Below are 24,797 nucleotides of genomic sequence, written 5' to 3' on the forward strand. Positions count from 1 at the left end.
ATTGGAATTTAGAGCAACTTTATACCATCAAGTTTTGTGTTAAGCTTGCAGAATCTGAGAGTGTGACCTTTGAAATGTTTTAACAGGCCTATGGGGAACATTGACTATCAAGAGCATTGCTAGCCATCGTGTGAACTTACAGTTAGACACAGGTGCCTCGGTAACTTTGCTTAATTGTGCCATGTATGAACAGTTAGGCTCACCGTACTTTTGTAAATCTAGCAAGCACCTCACTGCATATAATGGACAGGAGATTCCAGTGCTTGGACAGTGTAGTTTGCCTGCCACTTACAAATCTCACACTAGGACAGTAAATTTTACTGTATTGAATCAAGAGACAATGAGAACATTTTCGGTTTAGATGCCTTTGATTTGTTTGCCCTTAGCATCCACAACAACATACTTTCCATATCAGCTTCTGATCCAAAAGACAGTGTCGCTAGCTGGCTTAAAGAATTTTCTGAACTATTGTCAGAAGGAATGTGAAAAGTTAATAACTTTGTACTGCGTGTTACATTAAGAGACAATGCACAGCCTAAGTTTTTCTGGGTCCGCCCCATTCCAATTGCTTTAAGATACGAAAAAGCCAGTCAATTGAAAGAATTGCAAGATGATGGTGTAATTGTTTCCATTCAAGCTAGTCAATGGACAAGTCCACTAGTTTTGTTGCCTAAGCCTTCTGGTCACATTTGCATTTGTGTTGACTTCAAGTCTACAGCCAACCCACAGACAGTAGTTGACACTTATCCATCATCTCACCCTGAGGAACTCAATGAAAGTGTTTGTTGTAAATAAACACTTAGCACTGTTCAAGTATTTGCGTTTTCCCTTCAGCAGTGCTTCCGCACCCGCCATTTTTCAACGTTACTTGGAACAGCTGACTGCTGAAGTGCCATTTTGTTCAAACTACCTTGACGATATTGGACACCAGAGGAACACACTGCCAATTTGCGTACTCTTTTTCAAATGTTGTCAGAAGCAGGACTCAAGTGTCGTCCCAAAAAGTGTGACCTTTTTCAAACTAACTATAGCACTTAGGTCATGTGATAAACAGTCAGTATGTGCACCCCCTCAGGTCTCATTTGCTTGCAATCCATGACCTGCTTGTTCCTCGCAATGTGTCTGAACTGCAGTCAATACTAGGTAAGATGACATACTAGATTTGGTTCGTACCGAGTGCTGCTCAGATTGCGGCTCCATTGTATTGCTAGCATCGCAAAATGTAACCTTTGTCTGGCCTAAAGACTGTCACAACACCTTGCAGGAACTCAAAAGTACTTTGCTTAGTGACAGATGTTTGGTGTATTTTGACCTGGCAGTTTTGCAAGTCGTCGCTTCTTCCTATGGAAACGGCGCTGTACTTTCGCACAGAATTGATGCTCATGACAGACCTATTGCTTTTGCCTCACAGTTGTTAACTCAGACTCAGTGCACTTACTATCAAATTGAAAAAAAGGTTCTCGCTATTGTGTATAGTGTGACAAAATTCCATCACTATTTGTACTGTCGCAAGTTCTATTAGTGACAGATCACAAGCCTTTGCAGTCCTTGTTTCATCCGTGAAAGCCGATTCCTAAACGCACTGCTCAAAAATTGCAACATTGGGCGTTGTTGCTTACGCAATATCAGCATGAAATTGTGTACAGATCTACGGCAAAGCATGGCAATGCAGACGCCCTATCTCGCCTTCCGATTAGCCTAAAACTTCATTTTGATGCAAGTGCTACATCTTGTTACCAAATCGATACGCAAGACTGAATTTCTGAAATATTTTCCCTTCCACTACAGAAAAATTGCACAGGCCTCAAATTTTATTGCATTACATTCGCACGTCTTGGCTTCATTCATTGAACAGTATTAAGAAAGTTGTACGCAATATTTTGCACGCCTTTCAGTTCAACAAGGTGTGATTCTAGTTCAAAATGACAGTGGACAATCGCGTGTGCTTATTCCCAAAGTGTTGCAAAAGGATGTGTTGTGAATGCTCGATCAAGGACAATGGGGACTTGTTCACACTAAACAGATAGCACGACGGCACTGTACTTGGCAGGGTATGGACACTCACATGGAACAGATAACGTCACAGTGTCGCGCTTGTGCAGAACACCAATCCTCTCCATCACACAGTTTGCCAGCTTGGGACTCAATCGCCATGGTAACGAGTGCACATTGCTGTGACATTTTGGAATACTCGTTGGTTTGTAGTGGTAGGCTCTTTTAGCAAGTTTCCATTTGTGGTGCCTATGGCTTCTACCACATCACGTAGCACCATTCACGTAGCCGGCCGCGGTGGTCTAGCGGTTCTGGCGCTGCAGTCCGGAACCGCGGGACTGCTACGGTCGCAGGTTCGAATCCTGCCTCGGGCATGGGTGTGTGTGATGTCCTTAGGTTAGTTAGGTTTAAGTAGTTCTAAGTTCTAGGGGACTTATGACCTAAGATGTTGAGTCCCATAGTGCTCAGAGCCATTTGAACCATTCACGTATTGCATAGAAAGTTTGCCATAACTACTTGTGTCAGACAACGGACCACAATTCAGTTCACGTGTCTTTGAACAGTTTTGTGAACGAAATGGTATTCATCATCTAACAAGTGCTCTGTCATTTCACCCGCAGTCCAAAGGAGAATCAGAATGCTTTGTACACACTTTTAAGCAATATATCGCCAAGCTTTGCGCCATGCACACATGGGACAAGGCGCTGCAACTCTTTCTCACCTTATATCACTCCCACCCACGAGACAGACCATCACTGGCAGAACTTCTGCACGGTCATCACCATTAGATGCTGCTTCACTTGCTTCACCTACCACAGCTTCCGGCACTGCCAATGGTCGGCAAGAATCTTTTTGCACTGCACGACCTTGTTCTTTTCAGGCTTCATGGCAACCACGCGTGCTGGGAAAGAGGCGTGATCCAGGAATGCATTGGCTCTTCTGTGTATTTGATTGCAGATCCTAATGGTTTGCAGCGTCGCCACCGGAACTAAATTCGTATATGTCATGGCTACGTGATTTTGATGCTTTTCTTCCCCAAGATTCACGGCCTCATGGGACCAAGCGACCACGAGAGCATACCATGAGGAGTGGATGGACCCTCACCCCCATCATCCCCGCTCGCAGACCCGCCATCGCCGTCACTGTCATCGCCCCACGACATCCCTTCAGGCCTGGATGTGTGTCCTGGCAGTAGTTTTCCGGAGGATGTTCCTGTTGCATCGCCAGCCAAATGGCGAGATACCGTTGGGAGTACACAGTCCTCCACAGCCACGGTTGCCAGTTCATCTCTACGTCCAGCGTCTGGCCTCCCTGCCCGTTGTCATTTGCAGCCTCACTACACGACAATGGCGCGGCATTTCAGGAGGGAGGAATGTGCTGGCGTGAGCTGTCGCCAGCACACCAGGTGGCAAAGAGGTTGCGAGAAGACCGATAGAGGCCAAATACAGACTCTCAAGAAACGCGCTGCCAACGCCCTCTCGTCTGCCAGTATTTAGATCGCTGCCGCAGATCGGAGGGTCCGGCCAGTCAGTCATCCAGTGAGTCGACGAGTCGAATCATCAGTCACAGCGCAATGGGAGTCGCACACGTAGTTAGCTCAGCCTCCAGCTCGGAATCAGTCAGTACCTAGCAGCCAGAGTAGTGTACATAGCGAGACTTGGTGTACTTGATCAGCAGTGAGGCTAACGTGGACTATTACAGAGAGCTTGTATCACAATACCTGGACTATCTTGAGTTAAGTAGCTTTCTTATTCCCATTAATAAAGAACCCTGTTAGCACATGCGTTGCCCGCATGTCGTGGTCGTGCGGTAGCGTTCTCGCTTCCCACGCCCGGGTTCCCGGGTTCGATTCCCGGCGGGGTCAGGGATTTTCTCTGCCTCGTGATGGCTGGGTGTTGTGTGCTGTCCTTAGGTTAGTTAGGTTTAAGTAGTTCTAAGTTCTAGGGGACTGATGACCATAGATGTTAAGTCCCATAGTGCTCAGAGCCATTTGAACCATTTGAACACATGCGTGCAGTTTGTGTTATTGAGCCGGCCGGAGTGGCCGAGCGGTTCTAGGCGCTACGGTCGCAGGTTCGAATCCTGCCTCGGGCATGGATGTGTGTGATGTCCTTAGGTTAGTTAGGTTTAAGTAGTTCTAAGTTCTAGGGGACTGATGACCTCAGAAGTGCTAAGAGCCATTATTGTGTAATAGAGGAGGATACTGGCCACCAATCAACATCCTCTCCTTGCTTCCCATGGTAGAAGTGATGACGAGACGATGCAAAACGGACAGTCAGTCTTTGAATGACAAGCACAATTTCGTTGATGTTCCTGACATGAGCGTCGTCGATAGACGTCGAAGGGCATCCAGAACGAGTGTAGTCTGCAACTTCTGTCCAACTATTTTTAAACCGTGGTAACCATTGTTAACACCGAGTGCGGCTTAAGCCTTCACGGTTCACGCAAAATTTAATGCAGATCCGTTGCTCCTCTAACCCAGCCATCTCGAAATTCGCAAACTGTGTGACAAGACGTTCTACTCAATACAGCACTGAACAGTAACTAACAAACATACAATAATGAAACTTCTCGGCAGTTACACATTAAACACAGGCGTGTGCAGGGATGCCAATCGCATTTCGCTCCAACACACCATTGGAGCGAAATTACGAATGTTCCGCAATTTTTTTTAACAGACCTCTTTAATATTAATGTACGTTTCTACATGCCACATTAAACGGCAATATCTGGCCCTAATAGTCTTGACGTCAACATTGCTACAAGACGAGGCAATATTGCGGTTTGCTCGGGAAGTATTGTTGTTGGAGGAGGCTGTTACCGGTTGCTGCCAAGGTGGAGAATATTTCGTGTCGTTGGCCCATATCTACCTCTCTACCGTTATCACTCTCTGCCTTGCTTCCTATTTCTCTCGCTGAGGTGGTTAAGGCAGTTCCAGAGCAGCGGCACAAATTTTCAACTCTCGCCGTTGCACAGCCACAATGCCCTGTGCGGCTGGAAGTCATTATCTCTTTCCTATCTCTATTCCATAAAATATCCTTTCCATTCATTTCACCCAATTATTCATCTGTATGTCGTATCTGCTTCATCGTATCTGCTCTGTCGGACATATTCAACGGAAGAGACACTATTCATATGTATGATTCTATGGGCGCCATGGCTGTTCAAGGAAAAAATTTCAGCGCGAATGCACAATCAACGCTCAGACTCCTACGGGAATCAGAAATCTGCGAGGAGGGGTTAAAGTGTCGTAGTGCAGTAAGAGAGAAGTTCAGAACATAGGTCGGACGGAAAGCCAGTCCGTGTGGGCGAGGCGGTTACGGTAACATTTCTAGAAAAGCGGAGCATCCGGTTTCGAGTACTAGTAGAGCACAGCTTTTCAATTCTCGCCGTACCATTGCCGTAATGTTATTGGCAGCTGGAATTCATTATTTCCTTCCTATCTCTTTCCCATCCCGTTTCCTTTAACCCCATTATTCACACAAAAATATTTTAACAGACAAAGACGAAAGTGGCGTTACGTACGGGTAGCACTTTACAAACAAAGATACAATCAAGAAAAACAAAAATCCTAGTTTTCCCGAACCCAGGAATTTAAAAAATGTCATGCAATTATTATAGCCAATTTTACACTGGACAAACGAGCAGGAACTTCTCAACTACATTTAAGGAACACACGCGAATTTGTGAACGTAATCGACGCACATTCTACATACACTTACGCAACTGCAAAAGCAGAACAAACAGAACATTCATGGAGGCATGCTCTGTCTATGCAACTGAATCAAAGGCAATTTGTTTTTTGCCACGCATGTTTCGCTTCTTTTATTTGTGAAGCATCTTCAGTGGCGATTTCCAGTGTTGTTAGTCCACATGTGCGTGATCCTGTCCTCCCTGATAGCTGAATGGTAGCCGGCACGGTAGCTCAGCGTGTTCGGTCAGAGAGCTGGTTGGCCTCTGTAGTAAAAAATTGAGTGGAAGGATCAACAGACGAACTTTAACGGATGTCATGTGACGTCCGCAACGACAAAAAAAAAAAAAAAAAAAAGATCAGCGTGATAGACTGCCGTCCTAAGGACCCCGAGTTTGATTCCCGGCTGGGTTGGGATTTCCTCCACTCAGGGACTGGATGTTGTGTTGTCTTCATCATCATTTCATCCCCATTCGGCGCGCAGGTCGCCCAATGTCGCTTCGAATGTAATGAGACCTGCCCCGTAAGGTGCCTCCCGGCCAATGACGCCAAACGCTCATTTCCATTTTTCCATATGTGTGATCCTGGAGAACATTCGCTTAACGAAAACTGAGTGACGTTTTATAATAAATGTGAGTGGAAAAACGCCGGAAATCGGTCAGCTGGAGCGTGAGGGCCGAATGAACACATCTCCATGATCACACATATACAGGGTGTTACGAAAAGGTACGGCCAAACTTTCAGGAAACATTCCTCACACACAAATAAAGAAAAGATGTTACGTGGGCATGTGTCCGGAAACGCTTAATTTCCATGTTAGAGCTCATTTTAGTTTCGTCAGTATGTACTGTACTTCCTCGATTCACCGCCATGATTTCATATGGGATACTCTACATGTGCTGCTAGAACATGTGCCTTTACAAGTGCGACACAACATGTGGTTCATGCACGATGGAGCTCCTGCACATTTCAGTCGAAGTGTTCGTACGCTTCTCAGCAACAGATTCGGTGACCGATGGATTGGTAGAGGCGGACCAATTCCATGGCCTCCACGCTCTCCTGACCTCAACCCTCTTGACTTTCATTTATGGGGGCATTTGAAAGCTCTTGTCTACGCAACCCCGGTACCAAATGTAAAGACTCTTCGTGCTCGTATTGTGGACGGCTGTGATACAATACACCATTCTCCAGGGCTGCATGAGCGCGTCAGGGATTCCATGTGACGGAGGGTGGATGCACGTATCTTCGCTAACGGAGGACATTTTGAGCATTTCCTGTAACAAAGTGTTTGAAGTCACGCTGGTACGTTCTGCTGCAGTGTGTTTCCATTCCATGATTAATATGATTTGAAGAGAAGTAATAAAATGAGCTCTAACATGAAAAGTAAGCGTTTCCGGACACATGTCCACATAACATATTTTCTTTCTTTGTGTGTGAGGAATGTTTCCTGAAAGTTTGGCCGTACCTTTTTGTAACACCCTGTATACTAATATGGACTAACAACAATGTAAATCGCCACTGAAGATGCTTCACAAATAAAAGAAGCGAGACGCGTGTGGCAAAAAACTGCCTTTCATTAGTTGCGTAGACACAACAAACCTCCATGATTTTTTAAGCAACTCAGGAACGACGGAAAACGAGAAAGATAAACAGAAAACGCAATGAAAATTCTACAAAGTGTCGCATGTTTCCTATGTTATTGGTCAAACCTGGCGATTCGTATCGAACATTCCTCTATACCCCTGTACCCAAAGGAGCCACAATGAACATTTTGGAATAACTCGAACTTAAATGTCCACACAGAAACATTTCCAGACAATTCTTAATGAGAAAACGGAGTTAAAGCACAAGCAATATTTAGAAAACTTTGTAGGATAAAATCGAACGCCTCACGATGTCAAAAAATAAATCACGACAGTGGAACTCTCATGCACCCCGTTTACATGGGACCCTCAAAACCAGATTTCCCAACATCGCTTCTGGCTGATCGTGTAGACACTTCAAAGTCGACTCTGGAAGTTCGCTTCTAGTTGCGATTTTCCATTTACGCTGTCGATTTTCGTTTCCTTGTAATCGCAAACGGTTTTGAAACGTGCTTAGGTTATCAAGTTAGGCATTTTTTCAGAATATTAGGTAAATATGGACTTATTGTGCAGCGAAAGAGAAGATTAAATTGAACATCAAGTTGTCTGTCTGTAATGTTTAAGTGAAGAGAAATAACGATTGTGCTGACTGAATCAGCAACTGAGTCAACTGTTTTCCAGACGCCGTATTTAACTGGGCTACGAAATATGCTTCAGACTGTAACCTGTAAACACGACCGCGACGAAGATGTGTCGCTTCAAATGGCTCTCAGCACTATGGGACTCAACATCTTAGGTCATAAGTCCCCTAGAACTTAGAACTACTTAAACCTAACTAACCTAAGGACATCACACACACCCATGCCCGAGGCAGGATTCGAACCTGCGACCGTAGCAGTCCCGCGGTTCGAAGATGTGTCGCCCACAAACGTAGTGATAAAGGAATAACAGACTGTGGGCATAATGTACTCTCAACAAAGATTATATTTGCACAGTACATGAAAACCGAGAATAACACGATCTTTGTATGTAGCTATGATCACTGAAATTCCGCGAATATGAATTCTAAATTCATTGTAACCATATAGCGTCACAGGACGAGTGGAGTGAATTGTGCTATCAAATGAGCTAAAGTGCAAATAAAAAAGTGTACACAATACATGAGGTTCCAGCAGCAACAGAAACTCAGAATAAATTTCAACAGACTCTCCAAGACACTAGATTGTGACACATAAAACGTAAATATTAAAAAGTGTCTACCAAAATAGACATAAAGCATCAAACTCATATTTCTGTCATCTTATATAAAAATTCTGTATATTCTATGTTGCAGGCTTACTTTTAAACGGCAGACTGCCGAAAGGAGACTCGTCGTACGTAAATAACGAGCTAATAAAGTCAGTGTGCATCATAAAATCTAAAAGTACTTAATATGCCATTCAATGATCTAGTACATTCTGTGAACCCATCTCAAAAAAATTTCTGTATTCAATGTGGCATGGAAGTAAAAAGTTTTAGAATATCATCTGAAGGAATTTCTTGGCATGCCTGAAACAGATGCAGTATCAGTTCATGAAGACTGTTGATTGCAGGCTGGAACAAAAGTATACGTCGTCCCATTGCATCCGAGACTCTATGGGTCACAAATCAAGGGACCAGGCCGGCCAGTCAATGATCCACAAGTTCCTCGAGACGTTTCTGCTTGAAACTGTAGTCTTGAGGTGCTGTGTTATCCTGCTGCAATATGTCACTTGAGTACAAAAAATGGAAAAGGATGTAAGTGCCAAACATAAAAAAATACTTTTATAGTGAAAAGGGTTGTATAAGCCAAGCGTAATGAAACGAGAAAGATTTGCAAGTGCCAGAAAAATTCCTACTAGTTTCAAGAGCAGTTCAAAGATAGCAGCACTGTGCAAGCACCAGTGGGGCTGAGATGGGAAGGGATGTAAGTGCCACCGCCATGATGTATGTGCCTCAGCTACACAGTTGCTTTAGCTGGTAACAGTAGGTTGACACGGCAGTGATTTCTGTCGCTTCACGCGTGTGTTTCAGAGTGTTCTTCGGTTGTGTGTTTAGTGTACCAACCAGCAAATGGAAAAGCCTGTTAGGAGGAAGGTGATTGTTCGTAAGAGACGTGAACCAAGAGAAAAGGGCCAGCTGTACATTAACAGTCATGGGAAAGAGATACCTGCAAAACAACCACCAGCAGAACAGGCAAGCTGCTCCTGTAAGTACAAGCATAAAAACATAAGCAGTGAACAAAAACAGCTATTGTTTTTGGAGTTTTATAAAGTTGATGAAGAAAGCCAAGGAACATAATTGTTGAATCATATATATATGTTACTGGTCGCAGACGTTATGGAATGTAAGAAAGTGCAGCAGAGAGTAGGCGGACTTGTACTTTTGCTTATAACATCCCTGATGATACAAGGAAAAATGTACAAGTGTAAAAAAAAAACCTTCAAAGAAATTTTTTCTATATCTGAAAGGAAATTGTTTTACAAACAAAAAAGAAATCAGGCTGCTTGGTTTTTGAGGGCAAAAAAGGGAAAACACCAGCATCAAATGCACACAAGTTTAAATTTACTGAAGATGATCGAAATCTTGTAAGATATCATATAAAATCATTACCCAGATACGAAAGTCACTACAGCTGAAAAAAATCAAGTAATAAGGTTTTGTCACCTGATGTATTTAAATACTGAATGTTCGTGGCTTTTAAAAAACGAAATCCTGCAAGTGATGTTACATATAGTTTTTATGCAAAAGTGTTAAAACAATATTTTCCAAAGCTGAAATTTAAAGCTCTTGCAGTTGATACATGTAAAAAGTGTGACTTTTTGAAGGCAAAGCTGCAATCTACGACCAGCTAAAAGTTAACACAGGAAGTAAAAGCCCAGCAAGAGTTCCATCACCGAAAATGGGAAAACGCTCATAAGTGTATGAAACAAGATATTACATCTTGACAGCTTCCAACGGCTACTTATACACCCAAATGCATGGACCTACAAAAAGTTATGTTTGTTCCAATGCTTACACATAGCACTACGTCTTATTGTAGACAGCTATCTTGCTACAATCTAGGAATACCTGTGGAGACAATGGCTCTGCATATATGTGTATGTGGCATGAAGGGACTGGAGGCCGTGGCGCTAATGAAATAGCTTCTTGTTTGTTCAAAGTTGCTTCTACTGGAGGCCATTTTCCTCGCAAAAGGCTTCTGTTATGGTGCGATAATTGCGGAGCACAAAACAAAAAGCAGATGATGTTAATGTCTGTTATTTATTTAGTCCACAAAGGAATTTAACGTTCAATTGATGTGAAATGTCTTGTAAATGGACACAGCTACATGAGCTGTGACTGTGATTTTGGGGTGATTGAGAAATAACGCAAAGCTGCAAAAGTGATAACACCTAAAGATCTTGAAGTGTTAGTTGCAAGTGCAAAATTTACAACACCTCTTACTGTAGTATCTATGAATACTGATAACTTCATAGATTTTAAAGGCCTTGCTAAACACTACCCAAATACAAAAGATCTGGCTATAAGTAAAATTTGCTACTTCTGCATTTTCCACAAGAATCCTAGCACAGTGAAAGTGGCATCAGTTTTGAGTCTTGAAGGTGATGTTATGGTAACTTGGAAAAAAGTTGATGTTTTAAAGAAAGATGCTAATCTTGACAGTATACTGGATATTCATGACCTGCCAAAAATACACTTTAACTCCAAAATCTCACAAGAAAAGAAGAATGTTCTTTTGGGAATGATATACAGAGAAAGAAGACGACAAGGACTTCTATAGAGCCCTGTTGGAGAACAAAGATGAAGAGGCCTACAACATGGATGTGTAGGGAGAAGATGAGGCATAGGACTGCTTGGAGGAAAGAAGTACAGCACTGTAAGTTTATTTCGATTGCTAAATGCAGATAACTTTGCAGTTGATTTCTCGTATATATATAATGATCAACTGTATCAGAACGAATTTCGAAAGTGAATAAAAAGTCAAAATATTATATATATATATATATATATATATATATATATATATATATATATATATATAGACAGGGTGAGTCACCTAACGTTACCGCTGGATATATTTCATATATATATATATATATATATATATATATATATATATATATATATATATATATATATGGTGAGTCACCTAACGTTACTGCTGGATATATTTCGTAAACCACATCAAATACTGACGAACTGATTCCACAGACCGAACGTGATGAGAGGGGCTATTGTAATTGGTTGATACAAACCATAAAAAAATGCACGGAAGTATGTTTTTTAACACAAACCTACGTTTTTTAAAATGGAACCACGTTAGTTTTGTTAGCACATCTGAACATATAAACAAATATGTAATCAGTGCCGTTTGTTGCATTGTAAAATGTGCGTCAGTGAAAAAGACCAATAAAAAGGTGTCAGCATGTGGACGTAATGTGCTGTTCCAGTCTCTTCTGTACCTAAGGTCCATCACCGTTCCCTTTGGATCCCTACGTAATTCGGTCCTCTCCGATACACACGATCGAACAGCGGAGGAGTGGTACTTAAGCGTCAACTTTAGGTTACAATATCTCCGGATGTAATTAACATTTTACAATGCAACAAACGGCACTGATTACGTATTTGTTTATATGTTCAGATGTGCTAACAAAACTAACGGGGTTCCATTTAAAAAAAACGTAGGTTTGTGTTAAAAAACATACTTCCGTGCATTTTTTTATGGTTTGTATTAACCAATTACACTAGCCCCTCTCCTCACGTTCGGTCTGTGGAATCGATTCGTCAGTATTTGATGTGGTTTACGAAATATATCCAGCGGTAATGTTAAGTGACTCACCCTGTGTATATAGATGGGACACCCAAAATAAATGTAGACATCTGATTCAATTTTTGGTTTTCAGGTGGCTTATACGTACTGATGAAATAAGAAGCAAAGAAACTGAAGAAAAAGAACTTTGCTCCAAAAAACCATCCAAAATTTTATTTTATACCTTTTTAATGTTAGCATAGCACTGACAGAGTAAAATTATATGTAAAGTTATTAAACGTTCTCAAAACTACAATGGACTTACCATCTTTTTTTAACATAAACCCCTGACTTACATCCTTTTCACAAACTTAGTAAGGCACTTACAGCGTTTTTCAGAAAATGAAAGGATGGCACTTACTTTTTTTTCCATATAAGTTATGTTCCCTTTGTACATATTCGTAAAAAACTGTTTTCATGTTTTGTAGAGGTATTTTGATATACAAATTTTTCTTCATAAAATTAATATAATCATACAATATTTAAGACACATTTATTTGAATATTGAAAATTTTAGTTTGTGGCACTTACATCCTATTCCATTTTTTGTACACACTTGTAACCTTGATCATGAGGTTATGAGAACTAGATTTACAAATCTTGCCACACACTGGCGAGTGTTCAGTCCTGTTGTTATAACCAGCAGTTCCCCACATCATTATTACAAAAGTTGGAGAAGTATAGATCTCAAGAACTGCTAATTTCTGTGAGATCCCACCAAGTCATTAAGGGTCATGCAGTTGTTGAGCACAAATGGACGCAAAATCACCACAAAATGCCACTCAGTGTCGCAATAGACTCTTACTCCACACTATGCAAGTATCTGTTGACTTTGTGGTATGATGCCTATTAAAACGACGCACGGGAGCTCAGGATGTCACCCAGCTTCCAGTAATCTGATCCCATAAGATCGTTGTAACAGCCTGTAACCCCTGCACGGTTTTCAGCCGTTGTTATCCTTCTGTTCTTCATATCGAGTGAGACAATCCAATGATAATTTCGTAGTGTTGTCATTACGGAATGATTCATGGCTACTAAGTACTATGACTGTTGATATTTTTAAAAATATCGGGAATCTGAAATCATTAAAGGCACTCGACATATCGAAAAAGTTATCGATACATCGACGGGCAAAACATCGAAGTACCAGCCGAAAAACAATATCGGCTGCACATTGTAAATACACTGCCAGTTTTAGAGTTGTACATTTAAGTATTGATTTTTTATTAGATATTCTATACACAACAAGCTACACGGACTGCTTATCCTCCTTAGAGCAAGAATTGAAAGGAAAATGATACACGTTCATTCTTGGCTATAACTACTCTGTTAACAATGCCAACTGCGTGTAAATGGCACAATAAAAGGTGTCCAATGGGTCCGTTGTTCGGTTTCATCACATCGCGTTTTTCTGGAACACTTCATGTCGATCTCCCAATTTTCTTATTTCTGCAAACGCCAGGAGACTAGCAGTCTCAGTGTCAAAATTGCGTAGTGAAGTTAAACATTGCAGTTTCTGTTGGTAACGTCGAGCGCCGACTACGTCCGCATTTCTCCTGAAACGTCTCGCCCTCTGCAGAGAGAAATCTTTGTCATTTAGATTTTTATTCATCACGTTCAGTAACTGTATTTGAAGAATGTCGATGAGAAGAAATAGCACACTAGCTGCGTTAAAATTGTTTTTAACTCAACTGGTGTGCTATTTCTTCGCACAGGATATCTTTTTATTCATTCACACCGCCGCGCACAAGTGGAATTGGACTTCTTCGAGCCATCTGTGCTTCACACAGTCGAAGAGAAAGTTCAAAAAGTAGTAAAACTCATTCACCCAGTGAAAGCAAAATTATGTTCTATTACAATTTCAGAAGAACAATTTCGAATATTTACCGAAAACTGTGAAAAATATAATAAAAAATAAAAATATCGTCACTCGATATTGCCATTTTGATATCGATATACCATGAATAGTGACGTTGCTGATATATATCGACTGTTTATGGGAGAAATATCGATATTACGTCAACGGCGCTAAAGCCGGGTTCACACAGGCAACAAAAGTATCGCCACTGGTAATGGCGAACTGCAGTTGCATTGTAGTTGCATGTGTGAACTCCTAGTTTTCGATGGCGCCATTTAAGAAGCGCAACTTTTGTCACGCCACAAAAAGTTGAACTTGGTTCTACTTTGTTGCACCATTTTGCCTTCTCCACACTCGAATAACGTCATTCGATTGCTACCTCGCGGCTGGATTCAAACCTTTCTAGTGCGTATTCGTTCGCAGATAGTGCTTTTGCTATTAATATGTCGAAAAAGTGGTCAACAGCGACAATTATGAGATTCTTGGAGGTGTATCAAGAACGAGAATTTCTTTGGAACCACAAAAGCGAATCATACAAAGACAGAAATTTGAGAGATGCTGCATTAATTGAAATAGTAAACAGTATGCGTGAATATGTACCTGGAATTGATGTAGCTACAACAAAATTAAAAATTCGAAGCTTTCGAAATGCTTACATGAATGAACATAAAAAAGTACTGAAATCACTTAAGAGTGGTGCGTCTACAGGCGGTATTTATAAACCAGACTTGCTTGGTTTGAAGCTGCAGACCGGTTCTTAAAACATGTAGTCGAGACAAGAGAGACGAGAAACACTTTGGTAAGTAATATTTTACATTTATTATGTTTCCCAAACATCTTATTTAGTAATATGTACAGCCGTTTAATCAGCTCAGACAGGTGACGCCATTTTGCAAACTGCGCAATGACGAAGAATTTGTGGCGTCCCGTGTGAACGGTAGCTCACAGCGCCACTTCAGAATGACTTGACTTGTGGCGATACTTTCGTTGCGTGTGTGAACCCGGCTTAAATGCCTACTGCTTTTGTCACACTGCCGTCCTGAGTCTGCGTCATCGCCAGTCATTCTGCAGTCATTACACTACAGCCAACATGTCACTAAAATGCTCTCATTTCCGTCATTGCAATAATTCGACCTTTATCAAGGTCCAAAAGATGAGGATAAGTTTCACGTGTTCGTCTTCTGTGCATATTCTGCCATGATATCTGCATTTGTAGAACTGGCTTTTTGTGTTCTACAAAGAAAATGTGCAGTAATAAGGACGAAACATTAATCAACGTGTTCCACGCCACGGAACTAATGGAGCATCAATTTGGATGGTTCTGTCGAGGAAGCCGTTAATGGTATAAACTTTCAATTTCAAGATTGTAATTCGCTATGGAGAGTATGCTTTCTTCTCTCTCATTACTGGAAGACGTCTATTGGGCTATGTTGTTTAGCTTTTGCTACGGTGGTATGTCCAGTTGGAGGTTTTACATTGCTCCAGCTGCTAATTCAACACACACACACACACACACACAATCTTACCTTCTGAGCCGCAGCTGCCGATGCTGCTCCAGCGATGGCATTCTTCACAGACGCGACGAGCTGAGGGTTGATCAAGTTCTGAACAGACAGCTGCGCTGAGCCGCTGGAAGAGGGCCTGCAACAGGCGGAAGCGACATTTCTCCTTCAGCTATCAACATGGAAAAGAGACGCTGCACTAACTAATTAACATACCAACAGAGATGGGACATTGAACTTCTAAATGAAGTAAACATCATGCCGTCTTAGACGCTAATATTTAGTTAGTGGGTAAATCCCGATGTCTGATACAAATTCATTATTATGCTTATCCATTACGGATATTTTAGAACCGTGACTGTATATTAATGTAAATAAGTTATACACAACTGCAACCAGTCACTTTTTTCAATAATAATGCTTTATTACATTTACCGGTTTTCGAACTCTTTCAGGTTCATCTTCAGATGGTTTCAGGAGGATCCGGGAAGTTACATCATTACTGGTAGTAGCATAATGCTGGGTGCTGGTTCTATGGCAGAAAGATGGGTCACACTTTAATGTATCGCCATGACTATAGCTTATCTTTCTGCCATAGAACCAGCACCCAGCATTATGCTACTACCAGTAATGATGTAACTTCCCGGATCCTCCCGAAATCATCTGAAGATGAACCTGAAAGGGTTCGAAAACCGGTTAATGTAATAAAGCATTATTATTGAAAAAAGTGACTGGTTGCAGTTGTGTATAACTTATTTACAAACTGATTATTTGTATTGAAGTCATTTGTCTGCAACAACTCAGTGTTATGACACTCATTCTTCACATTTACCATTCTGTTTGCTTCCATTTATTTGAAACTGATCTACGACTGATGATGACGAGGTCCCATACTCCAAGGAGCGTAGGGAACGATGTGGGAGACCTGCACCACCGACTACGCAAGGTCGTAGCGGACGTGGTTTGCCATTGCCTTACTCAGACCGTAATGGGGATGAATGATGAAGAAGACAACACCCAGTCATCTGGAGGCAGGGAAAATACCTGACCCCGCCGGGAATCGAACCTGGGACCCGTGCGCAGGAAGCGAGAACGCTACCGCAAGACCACGAACTGCGGACGATCTACGATTAATCCTACATTAATACAGGGTGTCACTTTTTTCCAAATGATTACTTTTGTTTTGTTTCAGGTGCTACATAATCACCAGAAATGATTACCCATCAAGAGAGAACCGAATGCTAGGTGAGGTATACAGAAATGAAACCAAAGAAACTTCCAACGTGAATTTCAAAGGGCGTCACCAGACGTTTAAGGCTGGATATGACAATTTCCTATGCACTGGGAGTGAAAACAGATAGGTTCTGGGAGCAAACGCTCATCTGATGAAATGGTAGAAGAGATCAGATAGACCATTCGAGGAAGCCCGTCAAAGTCAGTTGGCCGAGCATTATGAGATCTAAATACACTCGCTCAACAGTTCAAAAGGTGTTGCATAAACGACTTTGCTTTCACGCATACAATGTTTACATTGAACATTGAAGCAAAATTACTTGCAGCTCCGACATGAACTTCCTATTCAGATGTCAGACTGGATCTACGAAATATCTACGGATTGTCATTTTCTCTGAGAAAGCAACCTTTCACATATATTATGTGATCAAAAGTATCCGGACACCTGGCTGAAAATGGCTTACAAGTTCGTGGCGCCCTCCATCGGTAATGCTGGCCCACCCTTAGCCTTGACGACAGCTTCCATTCTCGCAGGCATACGTTCAATCAGGTGCTGGAAGGTTTCTTGGGGAATGGCAGCCCATTTTTCATGGAATGCTGCGCTGAGGAGAGGTATCGTATTCGGCGTTCCAAAACGTCCCAAAGGAGTTCTGTAGGAGTCAGGCCAGGACGCTGTGCAGGCCAGTCGGTCACAGGCCGTGCATTATAAACAGGTGCTCAGTCATGTTGAAAGATGCAATCGCCATCCCCGAATTACTCTTCAGCAGTGGGAAGCAAGAAGGTACTTAAAACATCAATGTAGGCTTGTTCTTTGATAGTGCCACGCAAAATAACAAGAGGTGCAAGCCCCCTCCATGAAAAACACGACCACACCATAATAACACCGTCTCCGAATTTTACTGTCGGCACTACACACCATGGCAGATGACGTTCGCCAGGCATTCACCATACCTACTCTCTGCTATCGTCACTCCTCACAGCGTTTTTCTACTGTTCAATCGTCCAATGTTTATGCTCCTTTCACCAAGCGAGGCGTCGTTTGGCATTTACTGGCGTGATATGTGGCTTACGAGCAACCACTCGACCATGAAATCCAAGTTGTCTCGCCTCCCGCCTGACTGTCATAGTAGTTGCAGTGGATCCCGATACAGTTTGGAATTCCTGTGTTATGCTCTGGAGAGATGTCATCTTATTACACATTACCACCCTCTTCAGCTATAGGCAGTCTCTGTCAGTCAACATACGAGGTCAGCCTGTACTCTTTTGTGCTGTATTTGTCCCTTCACGTTTCCACTATTGCGTCGGAAACACTGGATCTAGGGATGTTTAGGAGTGAGGAAAACTCGCTTACAGGCTTATGACACGAGTGACACCAATCACCTGACCACGTTCGAAGTCCGTGAGTTTCGCGGTGCGCACATTCTGCTCTCTCACGATGTCTAATAACTACTGAGGTCGCTGATATGGGGTACCTGGCAGTAGGTTGCAGCACAATGAACCTAATACTAAAACGTATGTTTTTGGGGGTATCCGGATACTTATGCTCATATAGTGTATGTGGGAAGTTTAATCGGCACAAAATTCGTATCTGAGGTCCAGGAAACCCCTGCAGATTTCGGTAACGTGCCAGAGACAGAGAAAAGATGAACGCGAGGCGTGTGCTGATGAAAGACAGCACAAGTGGACCAATTTTCTTTATCGAACAAACAGTAACAGGAACCGTTTATCTGGACATATTTGGGCAGTTTGCTGCCCCTCGATGTCCTCCCCTTCAGCGGAGCATGATCTCCCAGAAGGATGGTGCACCGCAGGAATGGAGTTTACTTGTTCATGGCTTCCTGGACTGACAATTTCCACAGTGATGGGTAGGAAGTGCTGGATCAACCAAGTGGCCACCGCGATCTCCGAAAGTAAATCTACTAGATTTCTTCCTGTCTGGTTATCTGAAAGACACTCCGTATCTCGCTTGTACGTGACCTTGAAGATTCCGCAGAAGTATTGTGGATGCAACAGCCTCCACCACGCCAGTCGCGCTTGTGCATACAGGTGTTGCGACAGAGAATCATCTAGACATTTGACATGTTATTAAAGGGCGAATTTGAAAATGTATTGATTTTTTATTAAATTTTTTGACGCACTGTACATGATACCACAAACTACAGGTGTCTACGTCTCATAGCTTTTTTTAATTGCATTTGGAAATTAGGGAGGTTTCATGTGGGCACCCTGTATAACGTTTTACTTTGAATACCGTAAGGGGGGGTTACTTTGGTCCTTTGCTGGTAACTTTGGTCTACTGGACGGAAAAGTTTCAAATTTTTACCACTAAAAATATATGATTAGGATGGAGTAAACAGTGCAGTATGGATTTGCAGTGTGCGATGAGCAACCTGGAGATTGTAAATCCCCTGAAGTAATGTAGTGTTGGAAGCATTGAAATCAATGCTGGTTATAAACATTTAACAGCCATTACACACCGATAACTTCTGCCTGGAGGGCTCACATCAGTTAAGTTAAAAATATGGTCAGTGTAATTTTGCATTCCGTCAGTATTAGGTAATAAGGCGAGACACTGTCATTTGTGTGAAACTCAATGTAGGTCATATGTTTAATACTTTTGTAAAATGGTGTATATTTTTAGAAAATACGGGGTTACTATAGCCTGGCACAAATTAACCCCAAAATGAAAATGAAGTGGTGCTAGAATCTGATGGTGATTCTGAAAGTTTTTCTGATGTGTAAGATGATGTCCAGCACCACAAAATGTTGAAAGAAATTAGCAGTTGGTCAACATGGTACAGTTTTATATGATAAAGAACAATGTTCCAGAACTGGGACTCAGGTGGGTGTGTTATTGTTGTGGTCTTCAGTCCAGAGACTGGTTTGATGCAGCTCTCCATGCTACTCCATCCTGTGCAAGCTTCTTCATCTCCTAATAACTATTGCAACCTACATCCTTCTGATTCTACTCAGTATATCCATCTCTTGGTCTCCATCTACGATTTTTACCCTCCACGCTGCCATCCAATACTAAATTGGTATTAAGTCCAATAAGATTTCACACACATTTGAACATTTTGAACTAAATTGGTGATCCCTTGATGCCTAAGAACATTCCCTACCAAGCGATCCCTTCTTCTAGTCAACTTGTGCCACAAATAACTCTTCTCCCCAATTCTATTCAATACCTCCTCATTAGTTATGTGATCTACCCATCTAATCTTCAGCATTCTTCTGTAGCACATTTCGAAAGCTTTATTGTCCATGTTTCACGTCCATACATGGCTACACTCCATACAAATACTTTCAGAAAAGACTTCCTGACACGTAAAGCTATACTCGATGTCAACAAATCTCTTTTCTTCAGAATCGCTTTCCTTGCCATTGCCAGTCTACATATTATATCCTCTCTACTTCGACCATCATTAGTTATTTTGCTCCCCAAAAGGCAACACTCATTTACTACTTTAAGTGTCTCATTTCCTAATCTAATTCCCTTAGCATCACCTGATTTAATTTGGCTACATTCCATTATCCTCGTTTTGCTTTTGTTGATGTTCATCTTATATCCTCCTTTCAAGACACTGTTCATTATGTTCAACTGCTCTTCTAGGTCCCTTGATGTCTCCACCAGAATGACAATGTTTCTGGAAAACCTCAAAGTTTTTATTTCTTCTCCCTGGATTTTAATTCCTACTCCAAATTTTTCTTTTGTTACTACTTGCTCAGTATACAGATCGAGTAATATCGAGCTATGAGGGTGTTAAAGTGAACGATTACTAAAGTCCTACTGCAAATGGCCAGAACAAGATGACAACTTTTTCATCCTTGGTAGGATATTATAAGAATTATCAGACCAACATTACTAACAAAATGAAGCTATTTTTAAGTACCAGAGCCTCAGTAATTTGTGTAATAAGGCTCATATCCTTATTTTACAGTATACTTAACATATTATATATTCTCTTAGCAAATAGTTAACATAATGTAACGTGTATCTTGAATATCAAGTAGTCATTTGATGTAATATACAACACTTGTATCATTTTATGAATAAAGTTCAATGTTCCCTGTCCTTACCTCTATTCCTTATACTGCTGAATGTCTGCTCTAGAGATAATCATTGAGTTTAATTTGCCTCAACATAATATTACAACCTTTTCATCAACAAATCGCTGGGTGGGTCAAAGTGGCCCTTAGTACTGGTAACAATGGCCCGCTTTATTCTTATGGAATCACAGCTACAGATTGTGATTTTTTTATATATTAAGTTATTTAATTGATGGTTCAAGTCTTTGGCAATACTAGAAAAATGTATTTGGAATTTCATATCTGCCATTATCCTTTTTTCTTGCCACATATAAAGGGACAAGCAAAAATTGAACTAAAGTAATCCTAGTTTATTGTAGTTCAATAATAATTGTTCTGAACATGATGCTTTTATATTACACTGTTTAGAACTTTTTACATAGATTTGAAATTTATAGGATAACATTTCCAGCTTATTTAAAAGCCTTTCATACTATAAGGTAACAAAAATTACTAATTTTTCTGTTTGCAGTTGTTTAATATATCATATCTAAAATTTATATCACCCATATTCTGTTCACAGTTATAATTTTCTTGCATTATTATAAAGCTCACAGTTCGCCAATTTTATGCAAATTGACATCACCATTCCTCTTTATGAACATTTTGAAAACTGTTGAAAGGTATAATTATATGCATTAATTATTTTCACTCAAAAAAGTTTGCATGAGTCCAATTGAAGTCAAAACAGTAAATTTTTTCTGGGAATTGGTTGTAGTTTGTTAGAAGTATGTGAACAACAATGCATCATTTCTTGCTTATGTACACCAGTCTAGAAAAATATTTATTACTGAAAATATTTACGTGTAAAACCGACAAATTATCAAACACTCAGATCTCCAAGAGTTTGCATACAAGATGTAACAGTTGGCTTCTAGACTCTGTGCAGGAAAGACAAGTATGTCTTGTATTTAAGTTAATTGTAGTTTTGGGACTTCACTGACATTGGCAGCAATGTGTAATTATATGTCTACATACAGGAAGTTATGATTAAAAATAAATTTAAAATGAATATATTGAAATTATTTTAACAGTTCGTTTCCAAACAAAGTTGTGCTTCAAAAACCAACGACAACGAGGTATGAAATGAATGTGAGATAAGTATATATTTCTAAAAATTTTATTCCATTCATTTACTTGATTCTTCAGGCTCCTTAAAGTCGGATGCTGAACCATACTACAATCACAACTGTTTCGTGTGAAAAATCATTAATATGCTGCTGAGAAGGAAAATTCTAATTCTAATTTTTCATTTTTCTTTTGCATGCTATTGCATTGCAACTAATCCTTAGATATTCCTACTTGGTTAACCACCTAAAACAGCCAAACGTAGGAAAGCTATCAAGGACAGACAATACATGTGAACGATAACACACAGATTGCGCAAAATAACTGACTTCCCTGCAGGTTATCACAGGTCTCTGAGGTGAAGTAGGGTACCGTGAGATTGAGAGGGGAAGAGAGAGAAAGAGAGAGAGAGAGAGAGAGAGAGAGAGAGAACATACCCGCTCCCAAGAACAGTGTCCAAGGGGTTCTCATACCTCTTTTGACTTTGAACAGTTGGGAAAATAAATAGTTGCTGTATAGATTTTTCTTTTTGAAGCTGACGAAAGTCTTTCAGCTCAGCAGTATCCAGCGAAATCCATTCAGAAATGAGGAGCTGAATTTAAAGCACCACAATCAACAAAACTTAACCACATGAAAAAATATTAGAAAATGAAAGTATGTAGAGTGATTTTTGTAAATGAATTGTCTGACAACAAGGACATCCAGCAGCAAGTTGCCGACTGTCGTGCTTTGTTGACACAATTTCGAAATGCCACATCTCGCGAAAGTGTATTACTTTGAGATAACTGTGAGATATATCGCTGTTCAACACGATAATGTGGTTTTCTGGTCCAAAGAAAATCCACATTGTCCAAGTGTTGGGAAAAAATCCTTCTCATTTTATGAAATGGGCCAGGATATCATCACAATACCTCTGTAGACAACATTTTTTTTTTCGAAGTTTATGTGAATGGGAATTATTATTTGGACACGTTGTCATTGTGATTAGTATCTCAGTTCGAAGAAAAGGGAATCGTGAATGAAGTGTGGTTAGAGTAGGAAGGACCTCCAGCAGCTTGACGAACGATTTCGAGTCCACTTGATTCGACAAGGCACAGTAACATTTCCCATCCTATTGAAATGGCCACCATGAAGCCTGGACCTTTACGGCGGACAACCCATTATTGGGATATGAAGTTCCATGTGGCCCAACATCAGCACAAGACTGATCAATAACTATGAAAAAGCGTTGAGGAAGTCTTTTGAAGCAAAATTCCTGAGATGCTTCACTAGGTCTCTGGCAAGGCAGGATGGAGCACATAAAAATCAGCTGGGTATGTGCCACTTATAATTAAGTAATGCAATATACAATGTACTATTGTGACTTTTGGTTAGGGGTACTTCTGGGTCACATTGTACATCACTAAAGTCTATGTGCCATAGAATAATTGAATACATTTGTAGCTCAGTGAATATCTTCTCTATGAACTCAACTCAACTCCTTCTGTTCATGAGATCCAGAAGGACATAGCGACCACACCCAGATTAATTCCATGTTCCTTCAGTTCCGAAAGGCATTTGGTACAGTCCCACACTCTCACTTCATGAACAAAATAAGAGCTTACCAAATATTGACCCAGCTTTGTGATTGTGTTCAAGATGTCTTTGAGGATTAGGTGTAACATGCCACTCTTAATGGGAAGAAATTGTCAGATATAAAATTCGCTTTGAGAGTACTGCAAGGGAGTGTTATAGGGCTATACTAGTTACAATGAGTGGTTGTTATAAAAAGTGCCCCATCGTCTTGCAGGAAACAGAAATGGCAAGAGGTAAGAAGAAAAGTCCTTTAAATATATGCCTGCAGACAAATATTTGTTGAGAAGACTATCTGATCAAAAGTACCTGGCCACACTATTGTAATGCTGAATTTACTAGATGTCACGACAGATGAACGCATCATTATGAAAGGAGGTAGGGAGTATCGTGTTGTCAGCAGAGAATTAGTAACAGGAGGATGCGTCTGTCAGGAGGGCTAACTCGCTTTGAACGTGGACTGGTCATTGGATATCACCAAAATAACAAATACATCAGGGACATTTCAACCCTTCTAAAGCTGACCAGGTCGACTGCTGGTGATGTGATTTTTAAAAAAATGGAAATGTGAGAAAAAACCACAGTTAAACAAAGACCAGGCAGGCCTCATATATTGACAGGCAGGGACTGTCTAGCAATGTGGAGGGTGATTGTAAAACGTCGCATGCAGTCAGTGGAGGGAACTACTTGTGTGTTACAAAGTGCTTCTAGACCAGTGGTTACCAATCTTTCTTAGACCATTACACCTGTGTGCAGTCAGACATTAGCTAGTACCCCGCTCCCCCTGTCATTTGTTGCGATGCCCCATCACTTTGCGACATCATCATCAACTTTAGCAGCTAACTAAACTATAGAATGAAAGCCTTTTCTTGGAACATTTTTATTTTCAAGATGATGAAAGATGAATGGTATTTAGTTTGTGTGTGTGTGTGTGTGTTAGAATGAATGATGTAGCAATTCATGGTGTATCACAAGTGCTACCCACAGTTCCTTCTCAGATAATAAAGCTAACTATCCACATTGAGGCTAGACACTTGCTACAAGATTCTCTTCCCCTGGATTACTCCAGCACTTGCTTGACCTACACACGCAACCCCATTTAAAATCAAACAAGGTTTGTAAATAACTTTGTTGCTGAACTCCTTACTTCTGAACTGTCAGAAATTGGACAACTTAATGTTGGTAGTGCTTTGTGTGTAACTGCCATAATAATAATAATAATAACAATAGTAATACTGTGTACAGCACTATAGTAGCCCTTATGTTGTTACTGCTTTGTCTCTCTGTCAATTAATTCATTTATCTTTTGAAGCGAGTAATGGAGCAATTTCTGGACTACTGAAGGTACTATTTACAACTTGGAGAAGACATTTTCGTG

At 40.8% G+C, this 24,797-nt stretch overlaps 1 protein-coding gene across 1 annotated transcript in view; it reads right to left on the reverse strand.

Annotated features, from left to right (window-relative positions):
- The window catches only part of LOC126106771 (probable H/ACA ribonucleoprotein complex subunit 1), a 122,276-nt gene that overhangs the window by 12,143 nt on the left and 85,336 nt on the right, over window positions 1-24,797 (reverse strand). The window contains exon 3 of the mRNA XM_049913149.1: window positions 15,482-15,596. Within this exon, the coding sequence (XP_049769106.1) occupies window positions 15,482-15,596 (115 nt within the window). The remainder of the gene's footprint in view (window positions 1-15,481; window positions 15,597-24,797) is intronic.

This window comes from Schistocerca cancellata, chromosome 10 (genome assembly GCF_023864275.1).
Source record: "Schistocerca cancellata isolate TAMUIC-IGC-003103 chromosome 10, iqSchCanc2.1, whole genome shotgun sequence".
In the NCBI taxonomy this organism is placed as follows: Eukaryota; Metazoa; Arthropoda; class Insecta; order Orthoptera; family Acrididae; genus Schistocerca; species Schistocerca cancellata.